Consider the following 14445-nt stretch of genomic DNA (forward strand, 5'->3'; position numbering starts at 1 on the left):
CGGCTCCTTCGCGCGCGCCTGCCCCTCGCGGCGCCTCCCGGGCTCCCTGGGCGCCTGCCCGGCCCGCGGCCGCCTCTTCCTCCCCCAGCCCCGCGGCGCCTGCCGCAGTCGCCGGCAGCGGAGCAGCGCCGAGCGCCCAGGTACCGAGCGCGGGCGGGAGCGGGGCCGGGGACCCGGCGGCGGCGCGGCCGCCGCTGCTCCTGTCCCCGCGGGTCGGCCCGGTGTCCTCCCGCACGCCGCAGGGGGCCGTGGCCTCCCAAGCCCGGGCTGCCTCTGCGCCGGCTCGGAGACCTGCCTTCCCCACCGGGGGCTTGGCTGGGGCTCGCACGCGGCCCCCCCCCCCGCCCCCCATCCGCCGCCACCCGAGTCACCGCGGTACGCCCACCTGCCACGGAGGGGGTGCCCCGGGTTGAGCGCGTCCCCCGCTCCCGGCTCCCCCGGTCCCCGCCCCAGCAGGCGTCCGCGCCCCGATCTTCCCGCCCGCCCCCTCTAGGGGGCTCTGCTCCCACCCGTCCAACCTTCCAGTCACTTGGCGTCTCGTCCTCCCGACTTCCCGCCCGCTCTCCACTTGGCGCCTCATCGTGTGCCCCCTCCCGAACTCCCCTCCAGTTTGCTCCGTAGCCCCACCTCACACCATATAATCCCTCTCCACCTTCCTGGGCCGTTGCCCCTTCATCTGGTGTGCCTGTCCCTGTCTTCCCGCCTGATCCGTGGTGGCGGTCTGTTCTCACCGACGACGCCCATCCAGTCTCCGCTCCTCCAGGTCCCTTGCCGAGTCCTCCCGCCCACCGTACCTCGTCCTCCGGACCCCTCTCGGGCCTGACGTCCTTGCTCTCCACCCCCTCGCCCCCATGGTCCCAGAGCCCGGCCCCGCCAACAACAGCACCCCGGACTGGGGGTCGCGGCCGCCTCCGGACCCCGCAGGCAGCGGCTGGGTGGCGGCCGCGCTGTGTGTCGTCATCGCGCTGACGGCGGCGGCCAACTCGTTGCTCATCGCGCTCATCTGCACGCAGCCCGCGCTGCGCAACACGTCCAACTTCTTCCTGGTGTCGCTCTTCACCTCGGACCTGATGGTGGGGCTGGTGGTGATGCCGCCGGCCATGCTGAACGCGCTGTACGGGCGCTGGGTGCTGGCACGCGGCCTCTGCCTGCTCTGGGCCGCCTTCGACGTGATGTGCTGCAGCGCCTCTATCCTCAACCTCTGCCTCATCAGCCTGGACCGCTACCTGCTCATCCTCTCGCCGCTGAGCTACAAGCTGCGCATGACGCCCCCGCGCGCCCTGGCGCTTGTCCTGGGCGCCTGGAGCCTGGCCGCGCTCGCTTCGTTCCTGCCCCTGCTGCTGGGCTGGCACCAGCTGGGCCGCGCGCGGGCCCCTGCCCCGGGCCAGTGCCGCCTGCTGGCCAGCCTGCCCTTCGTCCTCGTGGCCTCGGGCCTCACCTTCTTCCTGCCCTCGGGCGCCATCTGCTTCACCTACTGCAGGATCTTGCTGGCCGCCCGCAAGCAGGCGGTGCAGGTGGCCTCCCTCACCACCGGCATGGCCGGCCAGGCCTTGGCGACGCTGCAGGTACCGGGGTATGCAGGGAGAGCTGGGCTCGGGGGGATGGAGGGGAATGAGCAGCCACTGGGCACCCACCGGGCAGCGTGCACTTGGTGGCCATTTCCAGCTCCCACCCCTCTTCTGTGCTCTAGACTCAATGCTGTCTCTAGGACAGCTCCATCAGCATGTGGGGCAGGCTTCTCGAAGGTTCCATGTGCAAAAAGGGACTTCAGGGGGTCCCAGCCCTCCCTCCCTACTCCTCTCCCGTCTTTCCCATCATGGCAAATGGCAACATCGTGGCATCACCCGACAGAAAGTTAGGAATAATTTTTCTTCCTCATGCTCATGGGATTCATTCGCAAGGCCTGTTGGTGCTGCCCTCCTAAAGCTGTGCCACCTGTAATGCCACCCTCCCCATCTAGGCCACCAGTGCTTCTTACCTGGAGGCCTTTTCTAGTCTCCCACTGGCTTCCCCTGCCTCCACTCCAGGCCCACTCCTGTCTATTCCCTGCATAGGAGCCACAACAATTTACAGAACGAAAGTGATCCCATCATTCCTTTTTTTTTTTTTTATTGTTTATTTATTTATTTTGAGAGAGAGAGAGAGAGAGAGAGAGCGTGCGCACACACACTAGGGGGCGAGGCAGAGAGAGTGGAGAAAGAGAGGAAAGAGAGAGAGAATCCGAGGCAGGCTCCGCTCTGTTGGCACAGAGCCTGACGCAGGGTTTCGATCCTACGAACCATGAGGTTATGACCTGAGCCGAAACCAAGAATCAGAGGCTTAACCGACTGAGCCACTCAGGCGCCCCATCACTCTTAACAGAAAAGAGGAGACCCATGTCAGGATCTGGCCTCGGAATCTGGTGCTGACAACCTCTCTCGCTTCACCTCCTCCCCTTGCCCTCTCTCTGCACCAGCACGTTGGCCTTTCCATGCTCCTGGAAGGCGCCAGATGGACTTCTGTGTCCAGGACTTTGCACTGCTCTGCCCCCTGCCTGGAACGCTCTTCCCCTGGGGCTGCCCTGCCCGACTGCTTTTCAGCTCACAGGTCACCTCTTCCCAGAGTCCGTCCCTGCCCACCCTGTCTTCAGACCCGTCTGTGCTCCCTCACTCTGTTATTCTCTATCCTGACCACAGGTTTATCTGTTGACTTGCTCATTGTCAATCTCCTCTACTACAATGTAAGCTCCATGAGGGCTGGGAACATCTGGGTAGGTTTTGATCCCCACTGTACATAGTAGGTGCTTACTAATTACTCGTGAGTGGTAAGGGCCTGCAGTGTCTGGAGTAGACTGGCCGCTCTTGTCACTCAGGCCAGTTGGCACTGGAATCTCAGTGCCTATTGTCCTAAACCCCTGACGAATGGGGTTTAGGTTGACCAGGCCTGAACCCCAGAGAATTAGGTCACAGGCTCCGAGGAAAGTCCTGAGTGGGCCCTCCAATCTTTTTTGTGTGTTTTTTTTTAATTTATTTATTTTGAGGGTGGGGGGGAGTGAGACAGAGAGAGAGAGAGGGAGAGAGAGAGAATGCCAAGCAGGCTCTGCATTGTCAGTGCAGAGCCCGATGTGGGGCTCGAACTCACCAACTGTGAGATAATGACCTGAGCTGAACCGACTGAGCCACCCAGGCACCCCATCAGCTCTCCAATCTTGATCTATCTCCAGGTGCAGGAGGCTCCTGCAGGATCGAGGGGCGGTGCCTGGAGGTTTGGGTGGTTGGGGGCTGAAAGGCAGTTCCACAGAACAGCTTGCCTGTCCCACGCCAGCAGTGTGGCTGGCCCATAAACCGGGGGAACAGGCCTTGGGTGGACAGGAGGTCCTGGCAAAGCAGTCCTACTCCCTCCCTCTATCTATCTGTGCTTGTTGGAGAACATTCTTGAATCTCAGTAGGTGGCTGTGACCCTGACTTGGTTCTCCAGTGGTAGGACGGCTGCCTTGGGCCATCCACACTCTCTCCCTGGGTTCTTGTAAAGGAGCGTTTCCCAAACCTCAGGCATCTGGAACCACCTTGGAATATCTACCTTCCTTCTTTCCACCCACCCGCACGCCTCAAGTGGCTGCCTCCCTATGTACTTAGCATTTTCTCTAGATCATTTCACTTATCTTTTTACTTCCATGCACTTGTTTAGAAAGGAAACTTCTTATCTCTTCTGGAAATGGAAACTCAGTACCTTTGCCATAAACGGAAGGAAGGCAATCACAAAGACAGCTTCAGTGAGCGGCAGGAACCCCAGAAGTGTTATTGAAGTCCAGCTTGGCGTGATTGGAGTGGCCGAGCCCCCAGGCCCACTTTCTCTCGGGTGTTAGTGGGATGTTAAAGGCACAGCGGCATGAACACGAGACTTTCTCTGGACGTGACCAGAAGAGCTGGGAGGATGCTGGACAAGCCTCATGTTCTCACTCTGTGATTCAGTTATTTTATGGGTCCATTTACCATCTAGGGTCATCTGCCACTTTTGTGCTTTGGGAGGTTCTGCTCTAGTGGTGACGAAGGATGTGACGAGCTGGCTGGTCTTGGTGAGCTTGGGGTGGGACTGGGCTGGATTCTCCATTCCGACGGTGCTTATGACCCATCTTTTCTTTCCGTGAAGCCAATCGGCTGGTACCAGGATTGCACCTGAGACTGTGGCCTCAGGACCTGGGCAGGAATCCCCCCGGGGTGCTGACAGCTGCAGCCCCACAGTCTTTGAGCACTCACTATGTGCCGGGCACCGAGCTAAGCTCATCCCCCAAACACCCACCCGGGCAAGGACCACCATCATCCCGTTGGACAGATGGGGAGACTGAGGTTCAGAGAGAGAGGAGGTGTCAGACCCTACCACTGACCTTGCTTCCAGAACCACTCATCTCCTCGGCAAGCCTCCTCCATGCCTGTTTTCCTCATTTCCCGGACACTTGCCTGCATTTGGGGAATTTGTTTCTGGACTATTGCCTCTAGTCCGTCTTTCTGGGTCACCACCCCTTTCCTCCCACCCAAGCTGACCTGCCTCAGAGACCGAGCTTTCAGCGGGCAGTGGGGGGCTCTCAGTGCCAGCAGGAGCTGACGAGAATGAACAAAACTCGGGGTGCACTGGACCCCTTTCCTCCTGTCCTCAGTCCCGCTTAGCCCTTAGCTCCCTCCCTTCCCCAGTCCAGCTGCTAGCTTCCCCACGAGGGAGGGGTGGGGGACACGTGTTTCTGAGGCCCCAGCTCCTCTGGGGTTGAGGACATGGTACCTGAGCGGTCTTGAGCATTTTACTCTCTCCCGCTACCTCCCACCTCTACCTAGTTATTTGAACGGGGTTTTCTGAAGCCACTGGTTAGCTTGGTGGTTTCAGCTGCTGTCCCTGCAGCCGTGAGGAAGGGGTCCCACTTACAGCTGAGGCAGGGATTGGGCTGGGGGTGAAGAGAGGGGCGTGGGAGGAGTGGTGTCAGAGTGAGTGAGATGCTTGGAGGGCAGGGGGAGAGAGAAAGAGATCTGTGCCAGGGTGGGCTGGTGCCCATCCTCGGGAGGGACCCGCATGGGAGCTCAGCGATGGAGAGCAGCAGGAGAGAAGGAGGTCTGCCTGAGACTTTGCCTTCCCAGCTGTCTCAGCGCCAGGACCTGTGCCTCTGGTCTGGAGCCCTCTCCCCTCTGTCTTCCTCGGCACCTCATCTTTCTCCCCTTCTCCCACCCCTCTCTCCAGATCCACCTCGCCCCCTTCTCTGCCTTCCTTCTACATCTCCCCATCTTCCTCTCCCCCCGTCTCTCCCATCGGCTTCTCCCCCTCTCCTCCTCCGCCCTCACCCAACTCTGCACCACTTTGTCTCAGTGATCTGCCTTCCCTTCCATCGCTGTCCTTCCTCCTCCTCAGAAGAGGCTGTGATCACAGAAATATCTCGGGGGCGGAGGAGGGGGCTGAGCTGGGGAAGGGTTGCAGAGGAGCAGTGCTGAGCATGGCAGCCTCAGCTGCTGCTGGGAACAAGGTGGCCCGGAGCAGCCAGAGCTGGTGCAGGTGCTTGTACATCCGGCTGGTCAAGGGTTCGGGTCCTGCCTCCTTCCCATCGCTGCTGATGACTTTGGACCAGGTCATTCACCTCCCTCTACCCCAGAGTGATGCCATGTATCACATGAGGCTGTTTGAAGAATCAGTGAGATAATATATATAAACCTGGCACATACTGGGTGCTCAACCAGTGGTAGTTTCCCCCCTTTCCTCTTGGTGGTAAGATATATGGTTCCGGAGAAGTTATCCCTTCAAGCCTTTCTAGGGGAAATCCCCACGATTGCCATCAATAGCAGCCACATCACCATAATCAGAGCGTTGAGATGGACTCTAAGAGAGGATAGCTGACTCTTACATGGTGCTTACTATGTGCCAGGTGCTGTTCAAGGGACTTTATGCATATTATCTCAGTTAATCCTGACTACAATCCTACGAAGTAGATGCCATTACAATTGCCATTTTACAGATGAGAAAGCTGAGGCTCAGAGAGGTGAAATACCTTGCTTGAGGCCACACAGCCAGTGAGTAACAGAGCCATGATTTGAATCCAGACGATTCTGGCTCCACAGTCTGTCTGAGAACACTTACGCTAGGAGTAGGTGATTGTGGAAAATTTAAATCACACAAGGGAATACATCAATACACTTTAAAATAAAAATTCAGGAGGTGCCTGGCTGGCTCAGTGGGTAGAGCATGCGACTCTTGATCTTGGGGTCAGTAGTTCAAGCCCCACATTGGGGGGTAGAGGTTACTTAAAAAAAATAAATAAATAAATAATAAATAAAAGTCTGGCCATAGGGAGAAAATGAAAGACCCTCTCAAGTTCCACCCAATCACCTTCCATTCCCAGGGACACTCTTATCAATTTAAGATATGTCTTTCCACTCCTTTTTCTTTGTGCGTCCATATTTGTTGATGCACCCAAAGAGACTTAGTGCTTTGTTTTGTGTATTTCTTCAGCAATGGAATCACGTCGTCCCTATTATTTTGCAACTTGCTGTTATCACTTAATATCGATATTACGTCTTGGAGATCTTTTCATTTGATCGATTATGTTCTTTTAATCATCTGTGTCATAGTCCATAGTGGGGATGTACCATGGTTTACTTAACCACTCTCTTTCCATGCACGTTTAGGCTGTTTCCAGTTTTTTTCCTGTGTTGTGATACACATTTCTGTATATGCAACGTGTACAGACATGTGTATAGGTATTTTTTTTTTTTAGTGTTTACTTATTTTATTTTATTTTTTTTTAAATTTTTTTTTTTGACGTTTATTTATTTTTGGGACAGAGAGGGACAGAGCATGAACGGGGGAGGGGCAGAGAGAGAGGGAGACACAGAATCGGAAACAGGCTCCAAGCTCTGAGCCATCAGCCCAGAGCCTGACGCGGGGCTTGAACTCACGGATCGCGAGATCGTGACCTGGCTGAAGTCGGACGCTTAACCGACTGCGCCACCCAGGCGCCCCTAGTGTTTACTTATTTTTGAGAGAGAGAGAGAGAGAGAGAGAGAGTGCGAGTGGGGGAGGGCGGAGAGGGAGACAGAGAATTCAAAGCAGGCTCCACACTGTCAGTGCAGAGCCCCATGCGGGGCTCGAACCCATGAAACATGAGATCATGACCTGAGCCAAAATCAAGAGTCAGACCTCCACCGACTGAGCCACCCAGGCGCATTTATTGAACACAGGAGCCTGTAGGTGGAATTGCCTCCTGGCAGCCTGCGCTCTGGCGGTGACACGCATATCCGAGGGGCAGGCAAACAACAGATCACGGCCCTGAGGGGCCATGAGGTGGTTACAGGGCAGAGAAGTGGGCAGGGTGAAGCTGGCATCAGCTAGACCTCAGGGTGAGGCTGGTGGTTGCCACTGGCTTCTGCTTCATGAGGGCTTCTGGCTGACAGTGGTGGGGGTTTCTGGAAGCCCCCAAATGGAGGCAGTGCGGTGAGTGGATGAAGTGCAATTTCTGGAGCTAGAAAGGACTTTGAATCCCTGACGCAACACTTATCTGCTGTGTGACTTCCGGCAAGTTGTTTTGCCTCTCTGCACGTCACCTGCAAAATGGGGATAATAATGCCTACCTTGTGTAAAGATTAAATGGCATGATGAATATCAGATGCCGACACATAGTAAGTGGGTTGTAGTGTGGGCTATAAATGTGGGTTATAGTGCTGACTGGGGGTCACTTGGAGTGCTTCGCTTTGAGACCTTGTACTGGGACAATGTGACCTGGGAAAGGTCCCCTGTCCTCTCCGAGCCTTGCCCTTTTGTCTGTGTTTTTGGGTCACCTCTTTGGAGAGAAGAAGAGAAAGAAAAACCCAGGGTTTCCCCAGGAATATTCCTAGAGAGGGAGTCTGAGGCCGTCTTTAATTCCTTTTCTGGAGCTCCCTCTCTGATGATTGCCCCCGAATATCTCCCCATTGTCTCAGTTCCCCAGTGCCATAGAGCTCTGACAAGATCAAGGCTGTCTCTTGCTCCGTCCAGGTCACCAGAGGTCAGGGGGGATACTTGTATGAGTGGTCCCTCTGAGAATGGTGGCTCCCTCCTCCCCTATTGGCTATCCCCACTGTTGGAAGCAATTTGAAGGCAAGGCAGATCTTTGGGGGAAGCAGGAGTCTCTCCTCCAAGTTGACCATGGTGGGTCCACAGAAGCCATATAGTCTACTCTGGAAGGGAGAAAATGAGAAGAGGAAAGAGAAAAGCAGATCCTTTTTTCCTCCCTTGCTACATACAGCATGGTGAGTCAGAGCATTTGTCCTGACATCTGTGCTGCTTTGGGGAGCCTGAGTTGCTGGCAGAAGGACAGGGTTTCTGAGGGTGCTCAAGATTTCCCCAGTCTCCAACACATGCCACTGAACCAACATCAGGGCTACCATGTATTTAGCACTTACTCTATGTCAGGCACTGTGCATGCATTTATTATCCACAGCCTCACAATGACTCCACAGCTGAGTATTGTTTTTCCCATTTTACAGATGTGGAAACAGAGACTGTCTCAAGATCACAGAGCGAGTAAGTGGTAGAGGCATGACTTGAAGCCAGATCACTTGTCTTTACAAACCCAGCTCTTGCCTCCGCACAGTGCTGCCCCACCAAGACAGAGGGGAGAGATCAAGTGCTTCTCATAGGCTGCTCCTTGTGAATTTGTCTCTGGTGGTCATATAACCAGATTTCACCTGGATAAACATACTGATAAGCTCCCTGGTGGGAGTTACAGTGTGCTTCATCTCCGACTTCCTGCCCACTGTCATTCTAGAATAGGACTCCTTGATTCTATAGAAAGAGAATATATACCTGGGGTTTCAGCACCATGGACAGGACCCCAAGACTGGATACCCTGAGGAGGCTGGGAGAGAAGACACGGATGGAAGAGGGCCCCTGTGCCTGAGAGCGGGGTGGGGGTTTGGCTTTGGTGCTCCCCAGGACTGACATGTCTTCTTGGCTTTGCCTCCTCCGCCCCCTTTCCATCTGTGGAGGTTGCCTGGGAATCTGGTTCCCTTCCTGCCTCCTTCTGACTCTTTCATCACCCCATACCCAACCCACCTCTTGCTGCCGCAAGAGCTAAGCTGAGCTCTCACGCAGTTTAGGAAATGTTAGAGGAATCCCTGGCTTTCAAAGGCCAGGCGTGTTCCCAGGCAGCACACGCAAACTTTGCACAGTTCAATTAATTGTGCACACCTCGGCACACCGGTATTTACTTAAATTGCAAATCTAGGTGGGTCTCACTTTGTGCAAAACTGGTGTATGAAAATCCAAATTGACTCTAACATGCAGTTCAGAGGGGGGCTTCATCTCCCAGCTTTCATGGGCCCCAGGGGTTTCATGGATGGACAAGATGGTCTCTGAACCCACTGGAAATGTGGGATGTTTTTTTCCTTCTCTGTGTATGCATGTGTAAGAATTTATAAGCTTTTCGTTTTCTGGGAAAAGGTTTTGTAGATTTCATTGGATTCTCAATGAGCTCAGGAGGTTGAAAAAGTTAAGGGAATAGCTGGGCTAAAGGATCATCCAGTTCAAGGCTTTTAATATTTTGGGACTACTGGTTGCCAGTTTCCAAAGTCAAATTCTAACCTGCTCACGCCTGTGTCCCCTTCGATGGTTGCTGTGGGGCAGCTCCTTTTTCCTCCTTTTCTCCCCAAAATCCAGCTCTTAAGTCAGTGTTTGGGAATGAAGATGTCTGTCTGCCATTCCACATTGTAATTTGGGTTATAAAATGCCAAGGTTAGTGGCATCCCTAGTAGTCTAAGTTGATTTTATTGCAAACATTGCTCTGTGCACACGTTTTCAGAAAAGCACTTTAGCATGAGGGTAATGGTGCAGGCAAGAGCATTACTCCCAAATATGAAGAGAATCTGTATATGAAGAAAGTGCCAGACCTGGACAGCATCAGAACTTCTTTTGTCAAGTACTGTTTATTTTTCTTTTCAAAAAATTTATTAATTAAAAAAATTTACATCTAGGTTTGTTAGCATATAGTGCAATAATGATTTCAGGAGTAGATTCCAGTGATTCACCCCCTACATATAACACCCAGTACTTATCCCAACAAGTGTCCTCCTTAACGCCCCTTGCCCAATTAGCCCATTCCCCCACCCAAAACCCCTCCAGCAACCCTGTTTGTTCTCTGTATTTGAGAGTCTCTTATGGTTTGTCCCCCTCCCTGTTTTTATATTATTTTTGCTTCCCTTCCCCTATGTTCATCTGTTTTGTTTCTTAAATTCCATGTATGAGTGAAGTCATAGCATATTTGTCTTTCTCTAATTTCACGTAGGATAATACACTCTAGTTCCATCCATGTTGTTGCAAATGGCAAGATTTCATTCTTTTTGATCGTTGAGTAATATTCGATGGTATATATATATATATATATATATATATATATATATACCACATCTTCTTTATCCATTCATCTGTTGATGGACATTTGGGCTCCTTCCATACTTTGGCTATTGTCGATAGTGCTGCTATAAACATGGGGGTGCATGTGCCCCTTCGAAACAGCACACCTGCATCCCTTGGATAAATACCTAGTAGTGCAATTGCTGGGTCATAGGGCAGTTCTATTTTTAGCTTTTTTTTTTCAACGTTTATTTATTTTTGGGACAGAGAGAGACAGAGAATGAACGGGGGAGGGGCAGAGAGAGAGGGAGACACAGAATCGGAAACAGGCTCCAGGCTCTGAGCCATCAGCCCAGAGCCCGACGCGGGGCTCGAACTCACGGACCGCGAGATCGTGACCTGGCTGAAGTCGGACACTTAACCGACTGTGCCACCCAGGCGCCCCGTAGCTTTTTGAGGAACCTCCATACTGTTTTCCAGAGTGGCAGTACCAGTTTGCATTCCCACCAGCAATGCGAAAGGGTTCCTCTTTTGTCGCATCCTTGTTAACATCTGTTGTTGCCTGATTGTTAATTTTAGCTATTCTCCCAGGTGTGAGGTGGTATCTCATTGTGGTTTTAATTTGTATTTTCCTGATGATGGGTGATATTGAGCATTTTTTCATGTGTCTGTTAGCCATCTGGATGTCTTCTTAGGAAAAAGTGTCTATTCATGTCTTTTGTCCATTTCTTCACTGGATTATTTGCTTTTTGGGTGTTGAGTTTGATAAGTTCTTTATAGATTTGAATGCTAACTCTTTATCTGATATCATTTGCAAATATTTTTTCCCATTCCGTTGGTTGCCTTTTATTTTTAAAAAAAAAAAATTTTTTTTTCAACGTTTATTTATTTTTGGGACAGAGAGAGACAGAGCATGAATGGGGGAGGGGAAGAGAGAGAGGGAGACACAGAATCGGAAACAGGCTCCAGGCTCTGAGCCATCAGCCCAGAGCCCGATGCGGGGCTCGAACTCACGGACCGCGAGATCGTGACCTGGCTGAAGTCGGACGCTTAACCGACTGCGCCACCCAGGCGCCCCCCGTTGGTTGCCTTTTAGCTTTGCTGATTGTTTCCTTCGCTGTGCAGAAGCTTTTTATTTTGATGAGGTCCCAGTAGTTCATTTTTGCTTTTGTTTCCCTTGCCTCTGGAGACGTGTTGAGTAAGAACTTGCTGCGACCAAGATCAAAGAGGTTTTTGCCTGCTTTCTCCTTGAGGATGTGGATGGCTTCCTGTCTTACATTTAGGTCTCTCACCCATTTTGAGTTTATTTTTGTGTATGGTGTAAGAAAGTGGTCCAGGTTCATTCTTCTGCATGTTGCTGTCCAGTTTTCCCAACACCACTTGCTGAAGACACTGTCTTTATTTCATTGGATGTTCTTTCCTGCTTTGTCAAAGATCAGTTGGCCATATGTTTGCGGGTCCATTTCTGGGTTCTCTATTCTGTTCCATTGATCTGAGTGTCTGTTCTTGTGCCAGTACCACACTGTCTTGATGATTACAGCTTTGTAGTATAGCTTGAAGTCCGGGATTGTGATGCCTCCTGCTTTGGTTTTCTTTCTCAGGATTGCTTTGGCTATTTGGGGTCTTTTCTGGTTCCATACAAATTTTAGGATTGTTTGTTCTAGCTCTGTGAAGAATGCTGGTGTTATTTTGATGGGGATTGCCGTCAAGTACTGTTTAATTGGAACTAATTCTTATAGGCCAAAGGCTTTGTGTGGTGCTGGGGCTCACAGCCATGTGTGTCGACTGAGTGTTGTCCTTTGTGGGGTGAGCAGGGTGGTCTTCTGAACGGATTTGTGTTTGGGGCAGTGTTGCTCTGTTTATTGTGCTTCCTAGAGGTCCTTGTGTCAGGGTCAGGGCTCAGTGCAGGGCCAGGATCAGGGCTCAGTCTATTGCTGAGCTCAGGCCACAGTCTGGGGCTAAGGTTGGGCTCAGTCCAGTCCAGAGATGAGGCTCAGTTTGGGACCTTGGTTATGTAGGTCTCAATCTATAGTAGTTATCAGGGCTCAGTCTGGGACCAGGAGCAGGGCTCGGTTTACTGCTGATGTCAGGGCTTGGTCTAGAGCCGGGATCAAGGTTCACTCTGGAGTCAGGGTCAGGTCTACAACTAGGGAATCTAGGACCACAGGGCTCATTCAAGGATCAGGAGGGCTCCGTGTATCGCTCGTACTAGGGCTCAGTCTAGAATTAGGATCGAAGCTTCATCTGTGGCTGGGGTCAGCGTCGAACTGGAGCTCTTCTCTCAGGTATCTTATGTATGCGGCCTTCTGTTTCACAGGTGCCCAGGACCCCACGCCCAGGGATGGAGTTGGCTGATAGCAGGCGTCTGACCACCAAGCACAGCAGGAAGGCCTTAAAGGCCAGTCTGACACTGGGCATCCTGCTGGGCATGTTCTTTGTGACCTGGCTGCCCTTCTTTGTGGCCAACATAGCCCAGGTAATGCCACCACAGGGCGCAGGTGAGTCCAGGCCTTGCTGGGGAGGCCCCGAACCACACCCCAGCCCAGACATGGGGATGGAGGAGGGTGGGCTGCCTCTCATGGCATTTGTGTTTGTGTGTGCCTGTCCCATCCACGCTGGGTGGGGTGGTCTGTGAGCCTGCTCCGGGACCAAGCATGACATACCCCATCTCTCCAGGCTGTGTGTGACTGCGTCTCCCCAGGCCTCTTCGATGCCCTCACGTGGCTGGGTTACTGTAACAGCACCATGAACCCCATCATCTACCCACTCTTCATGCGGGACTTCAAGCGGGCCCTGAGTAGGTTCCTGCCGTGTCCCCGCTGCCCCCGGGAACGCCGGGCCAGCCTGGCCTCACCCTCCATGCGTACCTCTCACAGCGGCCCCCGGCCGGGCCTGAGCCTGCAGCACGTGTTGCCACTGTCCTTGCCACCTGACTCCAATTCTGACTCGGGCTCAGGCTCCGGTGGTTCATCGGGCCTGCAGCACACGGCCCAGCCGCTGCTGCGTAGAGAGGTCCCCCGGGACCCCCCGCCCTCTGCCAGGGTTGCTGCTGTGGTCAATTTCTTCGACATCGATCCGGTGGAACCCCAGCTGCAGCTGCATCCACTTGGTGCTCCCACGAACTGACCTGGGCTTGGAGCTGGTCAGTGGGGAGCTGAACCGGATGGGACCAAGTCCCCAAGGCCTTGGACTGGCTCTGGGCTAAGGCTGGAGGCTGCAGGTCTCCTGGGAGCCCTCTGAGTTCCGGTGGGGTGCATCGAGCCAGCCCCCACTGCCCCCTCCCTGGGATAAAAACTGGCTCAGATACTGTTTTCTCCAGGATGCTCCATTGCTGAGTGTTACCCGTGGATGTGTGTGGAGGTGGCTGGGGGACTGTGGCAGAGGGGAAAAGGACCTCTTGGTTCAGGTTGGGGCGAAGACAGCCATCTCCTTTGACATTCTAGGAGACTGTAGGGAAGGGATGCCTCTGTCTGCAGAGGTAGATTAGTGCTGAGCTGAATCCCTCACTCCTCAAAAAGTGTAATCCGTGGGCCACCAGCATTAGCATCACCTCCCTGCCATTTGTTACAAATGCACACCTGTACCCACGCCCCCACCCAAGACCTGCTGAGTCAGAATCTGCATGTTAGCGAGAGCCGCGGGGTTAACTGTGTGCACATTACAGTCTGAGATGTGCTGGCTGGGATGATCGTTAGCCCTGAGGATGATTGGCCGGTTTTCAGTCTGGCCACTGCCTTCAGGATGCACAGAAAAACACCTGCCCCGGGTGTCAGGAAGGCATATGTTTGAATCTCTGCTCCACTACTCCTGGCTCTTACACGAGTTCTGTAACCTCTCTGAGCCTGATGTTCCGTGTGCAAAGTGGGGTAACAATGCCTGCCTCCTAAGGTGTCATGAGAATTAGGACAGCATGTGTGGAACAGAACACGCAGCACCCGCAGGTGGTGCTGCTGTAGGTGGTACCTGCTGTTAGAACTCCTGGCCCAGATCCCACCACCTGACTATGGCTCCCCGACTTCTAGCTCTGGATGCTGAGTGGGGCTCCCGTGTCCACTCCCAGGCTGCGGCCCTACCTCTCCTGGGGGCCAAGTGGGTGCAGGTGGTTTC

General features: G+C 53.5%; 1 protein-coding gene across 1 annotated transcript; it reads left to right on the forward strand.

Annotated features, from left to right (window-relative positions):
* On the forward strand, nucleotides 1–13562 carry HTR6 (5-hydroxytryptamine receptor 6). Its single transcript, XM_045475895.1, has 4 exons — nucleotides 1–140; nucleotides 764–1565; nucleotides 12656–12814; nucleotides 13015–13562. Exons 2-4 carry the CDS (start codon nucleotides 852–854, stop codon nucleotides 13462–13464), a joined length of 1323 nt encoding a protein of 440 aa, XP_045331851.1. The 5' UTR covers nucleotides 1–140; nucleotides 764–851; the 3' UTR covers nucleotides 13465–13562.
* The last annotated feature ends 883 nt before the right edge of the window (nucleotides 13563–14445 follow it).

The sequence above is a fragment of the Leopardus geoffroyi genome, chromosome C1 (assembly GCF_018350155.1).
Source record: "Leopardus geoffroyi isolate Oge1 chromosome C1, O.geoffroyi_Oge1_pat1.0, whole genome shotgun sequence".
Lineage (NCBI taxonomy): Eukaryota > Metazoa > Chordata > Mammalia > Carnivora > Felidae > Leopardus > Leopardus geoffroyi.